This window comes from Lepisma saccharinum, chromosome 1, assembly GCF_977018435.1.
Source record: "Lepisma saccharinum chromosome 1, izLepSacc3.1, whole genome shotgun sequence".
Taxonomy (NCBI): Eukaryota; Metazoa; Arthropoda; class Insecta; order Zygentoma; family Lepismatidae; genus Lepisma; species Lepisma saccharinum.
Window position 1 is genome coordinate 74,658,188 of NC_139229.1, and position 18,717 is coordinate 74,676,904.

Sequence of the window (18,717 nt, forward strand, 5' to 3'; positions counted from 1 at the left end):
ATCTTTTCTTTAAAATCAGATGACATTGTTAGTCACTTATTAGATTAATCGATCACAAGTTTTGTGTGAAACTGTATAAAAAGTTGGGTCTTTTTCCTTATTTTTATTTTCCCAGATGAGTTTTGAAAAAAATAAGCTGTATTCTGCATTAAAAAGGTAAATCCACACTTATTGTTAGCCCCTCTACCTGCTACAGAACTATAGGGACAGAATTTGCAGATTAATCAGCACATAATTAATCATAACAAAATAGTCACAGAAAAAGTGCATCATTTGTGTTTATTTACTTTGTATTTATATATCTTCTACAAAATATACTAGATCTTAAAACTTTATTTAAGTAAATTAACAAAGAAATAGTGTTACACTGATTGGTAATATCTATAATTCAAATTACTTACCAACATTTTTCACAATACGTAGTGTACAAAAATATTTGTTTACAGGGAAATTTCAGTTTGCTTTAAGTAACAGAAGTGAACTAATGGAGAAACCAACAGAATTAAGTGCTTTCTGTGCATTGATATGTGAAAATGTTGGCATGATAAAGAATCTGTAATATACAATCTTAAATTACACACACACGCACACAAGAAATTCACAGAACATTATAAATCTTTACATTTGCTTGTCATACACGCACATACTGCAGTTATACTAGGTTGATGATGTCATAAATTACATATTTACATAATGTCAATTATGGTGCATAACGTGGCTCTATGTGAACCAACGGATTTACTCCATGTAATCATTTAATTTTTGATTTATTTTGTTCCACCGAATTCTTTGTGTATGCTCTCCTGTAAAAGTTGTAGAACATCGAGAAGAATATCACCGACTGAACCGTGACTACCATCATAACTGGTTTTGGATAATTGCAAGGAAAAAGGTATACTTGGATAGAGTGCAAAAACACCATTGCAAATTGTACCTGTAAGAAAAAGAGAAACAAAATGAAAGTCTTAAAAAAGTAATAGGTTAGTATCTACATTGTGACATATTCTGTATTCTTTATTATTATTACAATTTAAAATAAATATCTGGTAAGTAAAATGTCTATTTATCACAGTGTTACACCTAAAGGCTCACATGCCTTTGTGTGTAACATTCAGGTGCTACACTGATGATGCATGGGGGGGGGGGGAACTACATTTGCAAACTGTTTGGATTATATTTTAGATCAGCACCCCATCACCAGGGGCAGCATTGGACAGCTGTATTTTTTTAGTTCAGCAATCCAACACCAGGGGGTAGCACCAGATGGCTGTAATTTCTTATTGATTTGTTGTTTTAAGACCACTTCATGCACAATAAGGCTAATCGCAACTGAACCTACAGTTTAAAGTGGGATCCGAACCACTTGTGCCTCCACCGGGTATCGAACCCAGTACCCCTTAATTACAAGGCGATGACGCTACCACTGCACCATCATGTAATTTCTTAGTTCAGCAATCCAACACTAGGGGGCAGCACCGGATGACCAGAATTTCTTAGTTCATCAATCCAACACCAAGGGGGCCAACACCAGACCAGATTTCTTAGTTCAGCAACCCAACACAGTAGTAATTTCTTAGTTACTTTCAGTAGAAACGCTGTCGTAATTAAATACTTTGTGAGGATTACAATATGGTTTGAGGGTGCAAATGATATGATGGGGGGGGATGGGCACCCCTGCCACATACATACACACTAACATTATAAAGGGTCTCTGTGATTCCAATGTATCAAAAAATTCTAATTCAATTAAATGGTATATACAGGGTGTTCCTGTGACAGTGTTACAGACTTGCAGGGATGATGGAAGGGAATAAACAAAAAGAGATAAAGTGATGCCTCTCTACCTCGATACAGGCATGAGTGTGTCGCAATAAGCTCTGTAGCATCCACTCTAATATCCCAGGTGTTGTTAGGACCAGTTCACACGGTGCAAAAAAAAAAAATCAAGTGGGGTCAGATCAGGTGAAAGGGCAGGGTATCCACCACTGTGGGAAGGTCTGCGTCAGAATATCACTAGGAAGTGGGCCGAGTCCCCATCATGCTGAAACCACATGCGTTGATGAATGAGAAGTGGGACATGTTCCAATAACTCGGGGAGGATGTCTCTCAGAAACACAGTGAACGAAGTGGTGCAGTTAATCGTTGCGGTAATAGATACAGACCTATTAAATGTTCACCAACAATGCCTGCCCACATGTTTACAGTAAACCTGTCTTGATGGCCCTTCATGATTGTGGCACAGGGATTTTCATTGGCCCATACATGGTAATTGTGACTATTCAGCATCCATTCTCTCGTGAAACAGGCCTCATCAGTGAAAAGCACACAGGCATGGAACTGGAGGTCGACCACACAGCACTACAGTAAACATTCACTAAACATGACGTGGGGTGCGAAATGAGCTGGACCCAAGGCATGAACATGCTGTGGATGGTAAGGGTGTAGCTGCTGCTCCCTCAGAACTTTCCAAACAGTACTATGGGCCACACCAATTTTACATGCCACAGCCCGTGTACTAATGAACGGTTGTCCTTCCACCCGATCCAGCACTGCTTCTTCAAGGTCAGGTGTCTTTGCAGTTCTTTGTCCTCCTTGCTTGTGGAATTGTGGTCGCACTTGCCCCATTTACCATAATCATTGGAAAAGTCTGAGAAACATGGTGTGCGCTGTATGTGTGCACTGTGGATACGTGGTCAGATTCAACTTTTCTGCTCCCCTACAGTTCCCATTTGGTCGTCCATACACAAACAGCCAGTTACTCTAGCCCTAGCATATACTCCATTGGACTGATTGCAGCCACGACACTCGTGCTTCTAGACTACATTACGTCTTCTCCAGGGAATGCATGGTGGATTCTTTCCTCTTTGTTTTATGGTTCCCTCTGCATTGTGCGTGGTTGCCTGCCCTTCGAAGGTTTGGCTTGTAACTTTTGACTGGGGCATTTCCGGACCAGGGTTCTCATTTTGTTGCGTTTGTTCCTTTCCATCATCCCTGCAAGTCTGTAACATGGTCACAACCCAACACCCTGTATATTTAAAATATTTAATTGAAGGTGTGGAGTTTACAATTGCCATTTCACATACTCAGACTCGAAATAAATCTACGAACACAAGTCACAAATGTTACAAGATATAATAATCTACGAAAAACTGTTAATTGCATAAGAATTTCAAACTGAAATGTACCTAATCAACTACAAGATATATTATCTTGCAATGATCTTCCATCTATCAGATAGATTCTTCTACCAAGGACACTAACAAAGTACAAACTGATTGAGCATTAATTTCCTTCCTCGATAAAAACAAAAGCTAAACTGTGGAAAACTTCCCTCAGGGTATTTATAAATATGTATAAATTCAATTGAATTTGAATCACTAAAAGTTGCACTTCTTCACGTCTACAGAGAAAAATTCACACAATTCCGTAAATTCAAGGAATTCCCAGTGAGTAGCCCCCAATATTATGAGAAACTTTATGTGCTTTTCCGAAGACTGGACTCCTGTTGATACAAATTCCAATCTAGCTAGTCCAACTTGGGCAAATTTCACATGTTATACATGAAAAGTGTTGATGTTTTGTGCATCTTACAATAACCATTCATTCAAAATGGTCCGTAAATGATCACGACCTCCTGTGATGGTAGTTAATTTTCATATAATTACTCTCCCACAAAGCACAAATGTGCCTCTTGTTACAAAATAAATAAATAAATAAAAAAATCTCATTTTACTGATGCTTATATTTTCTGATTGACTAATGGTTATTAAAATACAATCTAGGATCAGCAAATTTTGGCCATAATACATGCATAAATGAATAATTTTCACTGCAATATTCTAGTACAGTAGGCACCCTCTAGTTTGGCTTCGGTTGGTTTGGCCCGCCCTTACTGATTTCATTTAAGGTTTATTTTAGTTTTGTAGGTCAATAATATCTTTTAACAGTTGAGTTTTTACTTTAGGCCTACGTGTTTTCTACTCAGTAAAAGGAATACTGTACAGCATTTACTTTTTTTATTGTCTCATATAAATTAGTGACAGTGTTTATACCATTGTGTTTTGTGTTTCATTTTCATACTTAATGAACCAGCTATCAACAGTTGCATTTGTGAGTGAAGGTAAAGAAAGCAGACTACACCTGACGAGAAAAACATCACGTTGTTGGTCAGTACAAAGTAGGCCAGATGTAGTTTGTTTTTGTACAGTAAAAGTATGCTTATATATGTTTTAAACTATCATATAACTAATTTTAATCTATGGCCGTACCGTTTATAAGATTTATTGTTTTTTTTTTGCATTATTTTGGTTTGTTCGGCCATTTTTTAATTTGGCCTATGGTTCGATCCCGAGGTGGCCGAACTAGATGGTGCCTACAATTAAAAAAAGACCCACTAGACACATCCAGAAGATATGGTTGTTATGGTGTAAGAATTTATGTTCGCCCAAAGCTGTTATTTTGTTTAGAAGGCACCAATCAAAAGGAGATACTGGAAAGCAAAGAGTCGATGAGAATGTTTATTTAGAAAAAGAAAGTAATGGGTTTCTTTCATAATGATTGTGTGGTTTTCCCCTCCTGTTTCACCAGGTTTTTTAGGAATTTCCCTTGATTAGAAATTGATTCAAAATTTTTCTACACAAAGGGAAATTTCACTTCAACTACCATCACTGGCAGCCACTGAGCATTTACTTTCTAGACTTGTAGAAAGTTCCTGGTATGTGTTTGCTCTTTTTCTTAATTTTGTGGTACAGAGTTAACTTACCATCTGCATAACGGTGATGTACTTCTTCCACCACAAATATTTCTGGAATTGTGGTCCCATTGCAGCAACCATATAATAAAAGTACATTACCACATGAACCATGGAGTTCACTACACCGAAGAAGGTTGCATGTCCACCTGAAAAAGTAAAAAAAAAAAATTATTGTAGAATAGAAAGGTACAATAACACAGTATACAAAACAACAGTGGTGTAACTTAAGATTTCACAACCCTCACTCTTAAATTTCCACAACTTAAAATTTGCTTGGTGTCCTTCTGGATTTTTTCAGAAGTAAAGCTGTGATAAATGTCCAAAATGCAACATCAACTTAGAAGAAAACAATCATTAATTCGACAAATGCATAATTATTTACTTAGCATAAATTTTCCCAACACCTTCTCCAGGTTAAGAATTGCAAGTTTGACGCTCAAAAACTCAACACTTAGGACATTTTTGGCTAATTGCGACGATGAGGATGAGTGATGATATGATGAAATTGATGCCCAGGTCGATATTAGACCCTCAGCCCCTGGTGGTGTAGCATGCTGTGCTAACTACTTCACGCACTTAATTCCGATTGTCATTTCATCCACTTTTCTTCTTTCACTCTCTCACAACACACATCCACATTGTTAGGTTCAGTTTGAGTTGACACAGCTTCATGTTGATTCAAAGGATTATTCTCCATAGATTTTTTGAAGAAAGTCTGTTTTCACCAATTGTGAAACATCAGGGAACTGTTCACTGATTTCATCCAGTGACGCACCGATTGTTCTTTATGAATTTATCAACTGTACTCAGCAGTTTGTCCATAATGACAGACGAGCACCCAGAAAGTTCGTCATCATGGACGTTCTCCCTCCCAGAGTTACAGTTTTGACGCCAGTGCTGAACAGACGACTCAGCAATAACATTGTCTCCATAAACCTCCTTTAATTGATGGTGAATATCACATGGTCGCACATTCCTGGTGTTGAGAAATCTGATCACAGCCCTAACTTTAGAAGTGGCGGCATTTTCAATTTTTTTGAACATTGTAAACACTCACAGAGACAATGACAGCACTACGAAACTTCGCACACACTGAGCAGACAGTCAACTGAAATCTTTTTACCTTGAGCTATTCTCGTCACTAACGCTCCAAATGGGGCAAACTGGTACTACTTTCCGGATGACCTTCGTAGATTAAAATGTAGGACCATTTTAACTTGCAACCTAGTGAGCTAAAGGACATTGTGCACCCTAAAAATATCAACTCGCCTTACCTGCAAAATATTTGGTGCCTCCCCAAGCAACCATAGGCATTACAGTGTGGTGGTATACATGAAGAAAAGACACCTGGTTTTGTTTCTTTCTCAAAACAAAGAACACCTGTAAAGAAAGAAGAAAACAATCAGAGTCAACAAAATTCTCTTAAGAACATGTTAATCATAATACATCATAATTTTTATAATTACTAAATATGCAGTACCACATTTTTCCAGAGCCCTGCTTTCCATTTTGTTACAAAGTATGGGCCATTTTTATTTCTAAAGCAAATGGTTTGAGATTTCACTACTGTCAGAAACTAATCCTGCCGTAGGCATGCACACAGAGGGGTGCCAGAGGTGTCTAAGCACCTCCCAATGTGTCTTTTTAAATTTAAAAAATATACAAACTAGCATTAAAATAATATCTACGTTAAAAAATAGTATGTAATTTAGTTTCATTTGAGATTACGCTCTCTCTCCAAAACAATGCAATATTGTTGACTATAATAATGCATGTTTTTTACTATATAAATTGCACAGAGCTCCTTCACAAATTGCATCTCAAACCTGGAACCCTAATATTTAATATGGTATTAACTATCAATTTATGTGCATTGGAAAATGTGTAAAAACTGAACCTACAGATTTTTCAATAAGACTGATTCAGCCGATATTACTTGTAGAGATTTGGCCTTGTATTTTATTACATTTGTTTGTTCGAATTGATGTTTTAAGTCCACTTTATGCACAGACAGGCTAATCGGGATTGGACCTATAGTTTAACATGGGATCCGAACCACTGTGCAATGTGCCTCCACAAGGTATTGAACCCAGGACCCCTTGATTACAAGGCAATGAAGTTCATTTGTTAGAGATGGGTATTCTATACCAATATTGATTATATTATTACATATACTTTCATTATTTAAATAGTATAACTATCCACACAATGATAGGGAAACCTGTGCTGAAGTGATAACGAATACTCGCAAATTATAATGTTAAAATTTCATCGTCATGTACATAGTAGTTTGTGAAATAAGGAACAGGAAGGTATGACAATTAGGCTAACGTCCAGATAGGCAATTGAAACTTCCTATACATTTCCAAGACTAAATTAAGTCAGGTTAGTAATCTCTCAGGTTTAGATGGCCTTCGTGTCCCATAGTTATCAAAAACCACAACCAATAAATCTTTTGGCCTCGCCAATGGGATAGTGGTTAATGTTGTTGCCTTGTAATCAATGAATACTGGGTTCAATACCTGGTGGAGGCACATAATGGTTTGGATCTCATTTTAAACTGTAGATCAATCCCGATTAGCCTATCTGTGCAAAAGTGGGCTTAAATCAGAAAAAAATAAACTCAATAAATCTTTCAATTTCACAACTACTGATAAAGAAGGGCTGCACCCAAGCTCGAAATATCTTTCCTTTCACTGGAGGAGGGTGGTGCAGGTGGCAGTTGGATAAGAGATGAAAATTACAGGTAATAGAAAGAGAAAACATGATGGAAACAACAAAAAAATACACCGCTTGAATTGCATCTGTAAAAGTGCATCGGACTATAATTAGATTCTTGGCAATTATTGTGCAATCACCTGAATTGAAGAAGGTGCAAAGGGGGGGGGGGGAGTTGTTGGTACTTTCTTCTAATTCCTAACCTCAGGTAAAATGAAAAATGGCACCATTAACCTGAACAATTAAAAAAAATTGTCATTAAAAAGAAATTACAAGTAATCGATTGAGTAGTTTTCACACAGCATGTCAGTTTACCAGTTATCTGGTCTGAGTAGATAAACTTGTTAAACTTCTTTAAATATGGTTGTGTGTTAAGATTCTCGTGTAAGTAGACAATTTTTTTGTGCACGCGTAGTGGAATTTGAATATTGCTTTACAAATCCTTTGCAAGAGTAGTAAGATTATTAAACTAAGATTTGGTATATTGACACACACACACCCACCAGGATGGAGGATTATGGGTCAGGTTAATCTTTTCTTGCAGCTTCCAATTTATTATATCAGGAATGGAGATCTTTCCAAAATGAGAAGGTTTGTATGGTATTAGATTATTTATTATAACATTTGTGGATTTTGTGGTGGTGGTAGATCTTTATTTAGTTTTAGGTAGACTACGTAGGTAGAATAAATTTATTTCTGCTGAAATACTACTGCCAGGATAGTAGCCCTCCCCCCTCTCATCTTCACAATGAGGGTATAATGGAAGGCAGCAGTGCCACATAATTCCTTGCAAAAGAAAATTTCACGAACGTGAGATACAGGACATTTAGGGAAATGTTGAATTTCCCCCATCTCTGTACTGAAAATTCTGTCTACTGTTTTCAGTAGATGAACTGTAATGCTACTGTCTTCTACTGTTTTCAGTAGCCCAACTGTGTCTACTGTTTTCAGTAGCTGAACTGTACTGCTATTGTTGGTTGGTTGATTTGGTGTTTTAAGTCCACTTTATGCACAGTAAGGCTAATCGGGACTGGACCTACAGTTTAAAGTGGAATCCGAACCACTTGTGCCTCCAGCAGGTATCGAACCTGGGACTCCTTTATTACAAGGCGTCGATGCTACCACTGCGCCATCAGGGAGGCCCTCTGTACTCCTGATGTTTTCTACTGTTTTCAATAGATGAACTGTGCTGCTAATGTTTTCTACTGTTTTGGTAGTCCAACTGTTTCCTCTATCTTAAGTAGTTAAACTGTACTCCTAATGTTTTCAGTAATATAACTGTACAACTAACATATTTTATTGTGTTCAGTATATTGTTGTCTGAACAGTAATGAAAATTTTCTTATCCATACAACTGAAAATCCAATAGAAAAATCGTATAAAACAGAGATAGTGAAAAATGAGGCGAGGCCAGGCTGTCTCGGTATCTCAGAGCTCAGTGGTTAGAGCAATGGCACGGTATGCCAGAGACCTGGGTTTGAGTCCTGGTCGAGCCTGCATTTTTTGCTGAAAATTTATATTAGTACATCTCCTGTGTGTGCCTAATCTTCAATAACTAAAATAAATGTATGGTAAAGCATGTGGAACTTGCTACTTAGGAGTGCATTTACATAAGAAAGAAATCAAATATAGTGAAAACATTTTTAAGTGTGTAGTTTCATTGTGGTTCACACACTTGTAGAAAATTGAAAAACATACTCTTTTATACATAAATTGACACATTGTTCTTCCTATATTCACACGAAAACAGCAAAAAATTAGTTTAAAGGAAGACCTGACCTCAATGCTTGAAATAGCAAACACTGTTGACTACGTTGATCAAAAGATGGCTTCTGTCTGCAATTGCATTACACAAATATAATGACAACCATGGAAATTCCATGCTGAAAAAAAAATCAACTGATATATGATCATGTATTCAAACTACTAGCTGCTTTAAGGTTGAGTTATTCCTTAAGAAAGAATTATAGTAACTTATTTATTAAGATATATCTGACTTCAGAAGTATTCCCTAAAAAAAAAAAAAAAAAGAAATTCAGTTCATGTACTGTTTTTCCAATTCACTTCAAAATTACTGAAAATATGGTGTCAAGAATTAATTTGTCTATTCTTGGAGTCAATAAATGAATTTATAATATATTGTAGCAAGTATTATGAATAATTATTTACATTGTTTTTCAGTACAGTAGATATACAGTAGGATTTCAGTACATTTCACAGTACAAGACATTTGAAAACAGTAGAATTTGTCTACTGAAAACAGAAATTTCCAGCAGGGCTGTTTCTACACTATTTCAACATTACCATACATGCCATATCCTTTCAATTATTGGGTGAGGCAGGAGGTTATAAAATTCACCAATGCATGCATAATGCATTTTCTGGATAGCGATACAGACTGAATGTTAGTCGATGGTAGTGGAAGATATTTTTTAGCAATTCAATAAATGCAGACTTACAGTATCCAGAAGTTCCGTGAGTTTGCACATGAAGTACAGCCAGCAAGCACCTGCCATCTGTGAAGAAAAATAAAAAGTATGGCAACATGTGTTTCTTCAGGGGTGTCATTAAGTGGAGGGCCGAGGGTATGTCACCCCAAATTATTTTCTTTTGGGAAACTTTTTTCATCTTTTTTAGTGGTTGCACTTGTTGGGATATAGACTAAGTTAAATATTAAATGCAATACTAATAATAATTCTATATAAATATTTCTACGATATATTAATAAACACTTTATATAGCACAGAAATTGTTGTGTGTGAGAGGTTAGCATATTACATAAATTTATAATTTAGGCATATTCTACAGGGATGTTTTTAGCTTTGTGAAAAGAGCGGGTCATTTCCACTGCATGTGGGGTTTTACACCCCCCTTTTTTTAACTCTCAGGTAAGGTTTTTTTCCCTTTATACAATGTAGGGTGCAAAATGGCGGTATGTGCTGACAAACCCAAACATTTTAACTCCTTCATTCATTCTTTTATTACTTGGAACAACAGTATATGGTGAAACCTCATCCACTGGCACTGTTGCAACATTGGGTTGATTGCTCTCCCCCTTGATACTTTTCATACTTTATGTTATACTTTTCTCTAAATTCTGTAAATATATCAAATTACAGAAAAGAACAAGGAATGAATTAAACATTTAAAATACTGAGCAGAATTCATAACATGGATTTTTTTGAACTGCAAAAGTTTATTTTTATGCTAAATCAAGCCTCACCTTTTCAGCACTTTTATATTCTCCACTATAATAAAAACTACAAACAGGGGTGCCCATCCCCCCCAAGGCCAATGGCGCATCTCCCCAAAATCATGTCATGTGTCCAGGGGCAGTACAAGAGGCTGCTTGAGCACCCCTTAATTTTCGTCTGCACCCCCTATGTTCAACTGAAAATACTAACCCTTAGAGTGTCATATTATGTAATGTCATATTGAGCGCCGAATGTTAGGTACTGAAGTAAGACCGTTATTATTGTATGCAACAGGCAAGTACTGAAAGAGATGCCGATACGATATACATACTTTCCTGTACTGGCGGTAATACTCATGGTAATAGTAATAGTCCACTTTACCGAATCACTGACATCAAACAACTGCACCCATTCGTGTCTCACAAATGTGAGAAGGGAGTGGGAAGATGGTTGACCTTGAAGCTTGCATTTTCATGTCAGCAGTACAGTATTAGCATACATAATAAGTTTACACCCCTAAGAGACAAATTATTGTTTTATATAACATGTGCACAAAATTTCTGATTATATAAATAAACTTATTTTTCACATAAAATGACTCATATCGCTTAGAAATTAAAATCAGTAAGACGACACTATTCAAGTTTAGAAGTCCACTTGGTGCTCTGATGGGCTAATCGTGACTGGATCTATTTTAAAATGGGATCTGAAGCAGAGCATATTGTGGAAATGAAATATTAGAATCCTTCACAAGCTGACACAGGCCCGTAGCTAGAATTGATCTCTAGGGGGGGCTCACGGTTTATCAGGAGGGAGGGGTTTCATAAAATGAGTGACTTTTTAAAAAAAGTTCAACATTAAATAAAAGTAAGCTATTTTGTGTGTGTTAAGGGGGTCATTAAGTTAATATAAAACATTAAAGAAATATAAATATAATACAAATAATACTCTCTTTTTCAACACTGTCATCTCTCTAAGTGTTAATTGACTGCTACTGACCTCGTTCCTTACTAAACACTTCATGCACTTTTGATTACAAAAATATTTGTATCCCATATGAAAAATGCACAATATTCAATAATATTGACTACAGTACATACCTCTGCCTTAAAAAAGTTGTAGTCTGCGATTCTTCATGTTGTTGAACCTATGGAGCAGTCTCGACATATCTACGTTTGATGCTAGTTTCTTCTCAAATGCCAGAAGAACCAGATTTGCCAGGTGCTTGCTACACGTTGACAGTCTCCGAGGGCTATTGATACGGGTTAACACAGAGAAAGTTGATTCACACAACGCCGTACTGCATGCAAAAGTTCTTATGCCAGCAAGTAGAGCATTAAGTGTCTTCATAGGCCATTCTAGTTTTGTACGGTTCTTCAAAAGTATCAGAGGAATCCAGTTTCTTGAGATATGCATTGGCAACAGTTAGTTCCTCTTTTGATGGAATGGTGATTCCAAAGGCGATAAATATTCAATATTGCTAAATTGAAGGGACTCAGCTGATGATATAGCTTCCAATAGGTCATTGCTATTGGTAAAACGTCTATTTATTTCTGTTAGCACAACATCTAAACATTCGTAGAATATTTGTGTGAGAGATGTGTGCTTTTCCTCTCCTAGGACGTCAGTGAGAACGAAGTCTTGCAACTGTGTATTTCGTTTTCTCTTTCTTGTTTGGTGCTCAACAATCTCGTCCTGAATTTCAACCTCTTCTAGCAGTGCATTACTTTCTTGCAGAATGCCTTCCTGATGCATGCTCCTTAATGTTTCTGTGGCAGCTTCAATCATCTTTCTACCTGCATCCAAATGAACATTACGTGCTTGAAGCATTTTATCAACTGGGCTTAATATTTCAAGAATCTTTTTCATTAACATTAAGCAAAACTGAAACTGGGTTTGCTCATGACTACAAGGAAGCCAACACTTGCTGCTATGTCATCCGCGTCAAAATTTCCATTTTTCACCAACTGCAAAACATGAATTATCTCTGTCTGTAGTTTTCAAATATTGATCTCGTCATTTTTAAATGTCCTGACCAATGTTGTTCTAAAAGTCGCGAAAGACTCCTCCCTTCTTATAATTTGGCAACTTTTCCCTTTTTTAGAAAATTGTGCAACATGGAACTCTGTTCGAAAAAGTGTTTAATTGGAGAAATTTCATCCACACGTTTAACAATTACCAGATGGTTAAAACAACGAATGTAAGGAATTAGATGCCCAAGCCGTTGCTGGATTAAAGCTTGCACACCCCCTTTTTTCCCACTCATAACTGAAGCCCGGTCAAAACACTGGCTGAGCAATTTGGCAATATCCAAACCATATTTCTGAAAAATATTTAGTGTTAGATCTGCAAAAGACTCTGCATCGAAAGCTGACGGTGTTTCTATGCACAGAATTGATTCCATGACTGTCCCATTCTTTACACGGTGGATTCCTATGGTTAAGTTCTTTCTTGTTTTTATCTCGTGTACCATCTTCAAGCCAAGTATACAAAGGAACATCTGCACTATTAATGTCACTAACAATGTTTTCACGTACGATGTCTGCCATTATTTCAATAATGTCATTTTGAATTTCAGGGAACAAGTAAGATGCATTTTTAGGCACCTGCTTAAAACAGTCTGCCAGTTTCTCATCTTTTCAAAGCATGAACTCGAAAAGATTTCGTAACAGGCTTTGTTCTTCATGTTCTTCTAAGTGGTACATTCCCCTAAGAGGCAATTTGTTTATTGCAAGGAACTGAATAACTTCAGCAATGCTCTTGATATAATATTGATTCTTTTCAAGAACATTCCGATTTACTAGTGTAGAAATAGATTTTCCCACCAATGAACGGTTTTGCTTTTTGCCCACCTTGACATTGCTTCTATGCATTTAGAAATTGTGAACACTCTAACCATTTTGAACCTTTTAAACGAGTCACGTTGAAAACATCGTCCATCAGCATTTTGGGGGTAATGTTTGAGTTTTAGCTGTTTAATTTCCTCACCTGGTTTGGAAATGTCCTTTACTTCTGTAGGCAAGAAATCCTCTTCTTCATTGGAGGCGGCCGTAGATGGGGAAGGAGTAGGTACGGTGGTCGCCGTGGTCAAACATTCAGATGTTTTTTGACGAATTATAAATTTATCCATGGTGCTGGGGAATCGTTAAAATATTACCTAGTCTTACCATAAATACTGTCCCAAAGTTGTAAGTAAATAGACACAAAATGGTGAGAGATATTGTGATATCAGAATAACATGAGGTGCATGGATGCATTATGAACCAAAATAACAAATAATTATTCTAAATGGCCACCTTTAGCACTGACAAACTTCTGAAGTCTTCGTGGCCACGCATCAATGGAATTACGCAACACATCAAGTGGAAACTCCGCAGCTGCCTCCTGAAGAGACCGCTTTAAACTGTCAATATTGGGATGTCTCTTCTTGCAAGCCATCTCCTGAAGCTTGGACCACAATTTGTAGTCCAAAGGGTTTAAGTCTGGACTGGCAGAGGGCCAATCTGACGTGGATATGAAGTCAGGAACATTTGCCTCCAACCACTGCTGGGTGGTGCGTGCTTTGTGTGCTGGGGCTGAGTCCTGCTGGAAGCTCCAGTTCTCTCCATGGAAGATGGTGTCGGTAAGATTCTTGCATCGTTTCTCAAGCACTGTCTGCTGGTACACTTTGGCTGATGTTTTTACCCCTTTTTCACAGAAATGGAGCGTGCCCTCATAGCAAATGTTCCAGACTTCATTTCCACTTCAGATTGGCCCTCTGCAAGACCGGACCTATACCCTTTGGACTACAAATTGTGGTCCAAGCTTCAGGAGATGGCTTGTAAGAAGAGACATCCCAATATTGAAAGCTTAAAGCGGTCGATCTCTTTTGAAGGCAGTTGCTCATTTTCCAGTCGATGTGTTGCGTAATTCAATTGATGTGTGGCCACGAAGACTTCAGAAGTGTGTCAGTGCTAAAGGTGGCCATTTCGAATAATTATTTGTGATTTTGGTTCATAATGCATCCATGCACCTCATGTTATTCTGATATTACAATATCTCTCACCATTTTGTGTCTATTTACTTACAACTTTGGGACAGTATTTATGGTAAGACTAGGTACAACACTACACACCAAGGACGAAACATGGTTATATTATTCGTCACTAAAACCACTCACTATCACACGAATCAGTTTTACGAAGATATGAAACAACACCCGCACAAATGCGAAACCTTCTTTACACGAATGAAGAACTCAACAAAGTGTCTTTGTCAATGTTTTCCCCCAACAGGGCATGGGCAAGCTCTTATATTCCACCCCCGACCTGGCAATAAAACTCCCCTTCGCAAAACTTGGGAGCCGATGCCCTTTGATGAAGATGGAAAGGACATGCTACAAGGGAAAGCCAAAAGAGGGGGAGCAAGATGCATAGATCCTCTGTGGAAGAACTTTAGAGAACTTTCTAAATACTTCCCGTTACTTAAACTTCGGTTTATAAACAAGATGAACAAATGCGATAGCTGCTCTTCATGTTCTGTGAATTTATCCTTCTATCAAGTTATGAGCAAATAATATCCACTCTCTACATTTTCACTTGTCACGGCAAACAAATTATGCAATAGTTTTACCTAATACCAGGGGCTGAGCCCCCCCCCCCCCCCCTGCCTGGCTACGGGCCTGAGCTGACACAATTAGCCACTACACTATTGGAGGAAATGAGGATGAAATGTAGCAGGAAAGAAACACTAAAAATAACTATTTGCATTATATTATTTTGCAAGTCAAATCCATGACACTACATGGTAACTTGTGCTTTAGTGTAATCTTTTATACATGTGTGTGTCTGTGTTTTATTGTAGAATGATTTTATATTTAAACTTAAGTACATCCATATTCTGTAATATTATTACTGACTAGCATGACTGGAACTTAGTCATTTTTTTTATCCTCAGTCAAATTAAATTCTTTGCACTAATTAGTTGAGGTGTAATATGAATTGAGAATCTGATGATTTACATCTGACAAGCAAACAATTATTATTATTACACTTTATAATAAAATACTTGCCCTGATAGCTTTAGGATTGTTTGAATAATCAATTGGCTGGCAAACCATGCTGTAATCGTTCCACCATCCTGCTGCGAAGCCCTGAAAAACACAGTTACCATTAGTGAGATCTCACAGTTCAAGGCATAATTAAACATATTCAACAGTTTAATCTTTAATTCCTCACATGCTTGGATTCCCCAGCCCAGTTTTCCCCACATGGGTTTTTCAGAAAAACTCACTCAAAATGTTTTTTTTTTTTCCAGAAAATGTAAATTATTGCTTTAAATAATTGTGACGTTCTAGAATTGTCAACAGTTTGAGAAAATTTGTAAAATAAAGGATTAGCCAAGCTTATAATACTCAAAATAATTAATGTGGTAGTCACAATGGTTTTTTTCAGGATATTTTTCTCAAATCATGCTAGAAATGGACTTTTAACAGAAATGATACAAACATATATCCAAGAAACAAAAAATTGAAAGGGTCTGAAACATTTAGATAAAACATTGAACGAACAAAGCTTATAATTTTGAAATGTGGTAGCACTTTAGATATCAGTCACTTACATGTGTGGGCAATCCACATAGTTTCACCTGTGACGATCAACTTTTGCAATAAATTTTTCCATGTATAAAACATTACAAAGGAGAATTGAGTACATCTTTTGAAATGTCGTGAATGTAGAACGGTGGTGAAGCTCCTATGAGGCTTAGCCTACCCAAAAAATGTTGAAATTAAAATGTTCTTGTACTCTGTAACAATCAAAGTTCGTTAAAACGAATTAAACTATGTAATCCGAACGTTTGGTTCCACCGATCCTTCCAGATATCTCGTCAGTCAGGCCAGAAAGAGGAGAGCCCGCTCGGTCTGAACTGTGAAGCTTTTGACGAAAAGCCTCGTGTTAAAAGGCAGCTACAGCGTGAGCTCTGCATAGGTGGAAGGGGAGGGGACTGCCGATTCGCTGGGTGAAAGCGGCTAGCCTCAGAACCAACCTGTTGTGCTTCTAATCCTCTTGTGCAAAGTGCGTCATTCACGCGCTGCGTTGTTGAATGTTAATTTACTTCAAGTGCATGCACGCATGTGTTTGTGTGTGTGTCACATAGTGTATTTATGTTATAAAAATGTAATACTGTGAAATTATGTGTTGAAAACTCTAAGAGTATTTGCAGTGAAATAAATGTAAGTGAACAAGACTTTGTGGCTCTCAGATGCTCAACCTACGAAATCTTGGACACACTGACTGTACAAATGGAAATACGTTTTGGAGATCTTGAAAAGATAAAATTTGTTGAATTGCTAGACCAAAATAGCTTTGGGGGATATAAACTACATTTTCCTGTGATGAAATTAAATAACCTTCTGTCCACATATGCATTTTTCAACAAAGAACGAACGATTAGAAAAATTAATTAAATAATATCTATGCTGATGAAGAAAAGCATTTACCTCCTGCAGACCTTCTAAAATGCATAGTTAGCAATGATCTTCAAACAATCTACAAAGAAGTAACACAACTTATCAAGTTGGTCTTGACATTTCCTGTTACAACAGCTTCCTCGGAAAGAAGTATGAGCACCCTCAAGAGAGTAAAAAATTGTCTCCGTAATTCAATGAAAAATGAAAGATTAAGTTATCTCAGTACAATAGCCATTGAAAAAAAAAAACTGGTTAAGGAACTTTCAATTGATCAAGGCTTCAAGGAAAGAGTAATTGATACTTTTGCGACCAACAAGAATCGACGCATGGACCTGCTGTATAAAAAAATATAAGCAGATTTTTCAGCCTACCCAGTATTTACACCTCAGCTTCGCCACTGATTTAGAATAAAGTTACTTGTGGTATAATGACATCTAACACTTTTCAAATGATTAACTTCATTTCTCAAAATTTAGTATGTGTGCAGTGTTGTGTTTTCTTTCCAATGCCTTGTGCTGAGACAGTGACCCCTCCCTCCACTTCAGTGCATTAATTGAACGTAATGGGTTGCTTGCCTATGTAGGATAAATGTTATACCCAAGAAGTTGAGCACTCTCACAATCTACTATAATTTCATTTTTTTTCTTAATAATAGGCAGTGTGGGGTACTCAAGTAAATACAATACATACGTATACTTTCATATTTTGACATTTTCAAATCTTTTTATAGACTACAATTTCGAGTTTTGTGCATAAAACTTTCAGGAGCATTGTGACATTACTTGCACTGTAAATTGACAATAAAATTATCGAAACATAATGCATGATATAGGAGGAGCATGGGTGGGGTGGATGTGCAAAGAGAGACAAGCCATCTATTTAGTGACCATGATAATGTGTTTCTGCAGCTAGAAAACTTGACAGACTGCAATGGTATTACATGTGAGTGAAATCGGACAGTGTGTTTGAAGATGGTGAACGAAAAACTGATTTTCCTCATGTTGCAAGGACACTCTATACCATGTTATCTTTTTCTCCAAAACTGTCTACAATGAATATTCGGAGTATAAGGAACGAAACTCAGTCATTGTAGTTAATTTGTCGGTCTGCAATTTTGCAGTAACATTTTTAAAATTATATTTCATAGTTTAGTAGAGGAGTGGTGGTAAAATCGCAAACATACATTTTGCCATAAATGTAAAGGTTTTGAGTTGCAATTTTTGGAGTTACAAGAAAACTCAAAAGATTTGTGTCATATAATATTTGAGCCACGTTAGGACATTACTTGATCTTGAAGTTTTTAATAGAAACTCTGTAATATAGTGTATGGTTTAGGAAGGGTGAGGGAAAGTCACCAATTTTGACACCATGATATCTGTAGCAAATTTAGAGTTTGTTTTTTTTGCTGAAATTCATGTTGCAACTAGATACACCCAAGGAATGATTTTATTTTGCATTTGCATTTCTTGAAAGCATTTCAAGATGGTGGATGAAACATTGATTTATCATATTCTGAGATGGCTCCAAATTCTGATGCCACATTCAAATATCTGCCTAAACTACATTTTTGGATATTAAGAAAAGCTATGGCTTGACAATGATTT

At 36.8% G+C, this 18,717-nt stretch overlaps 1 protein-coding gene across 3 annotated transcripts in view; it reads right to left on the reverse strand.

The window, feature by feature from the left end:
• Positions 1-260: 260 nt before the first annotated feature.
• Positions 261-18,717, reverse strand: part of LOC145996570 (very long chain fatty acid elongase 7-like) — a 108,434-nt gene continuing 89,977 nt past the window's right edge. For all 3 annotated transcript variants that reach the window (XM_083133072.1, XM_083133082.1, XM_083133092.1), the window contains exons 4-8: positions 15,716-15,796; positions 9,931-9,987; positions 6,028-6,133; positions 4,763-4,899; positions 261-934 (exon numbers count right to left, since the gene is read on the reverse strand). In XM_083133072.1, the coding sequence (XP_082989198.1) occupies positions 752-934; positions 4,763-4,899; positions 6,028-6,133; positions 9,931-9,987; positions 15,716-15,796 (564 nt within the window). In that variant the 3' untranslated portion in view covers positions 261-751. The remainder of the gene's footprint in view (positions 935-4,762; positions 4,900-6,027; positions 6,134-9,930; positions 9,988-15,715; positions 15,797-18,717) is intronic.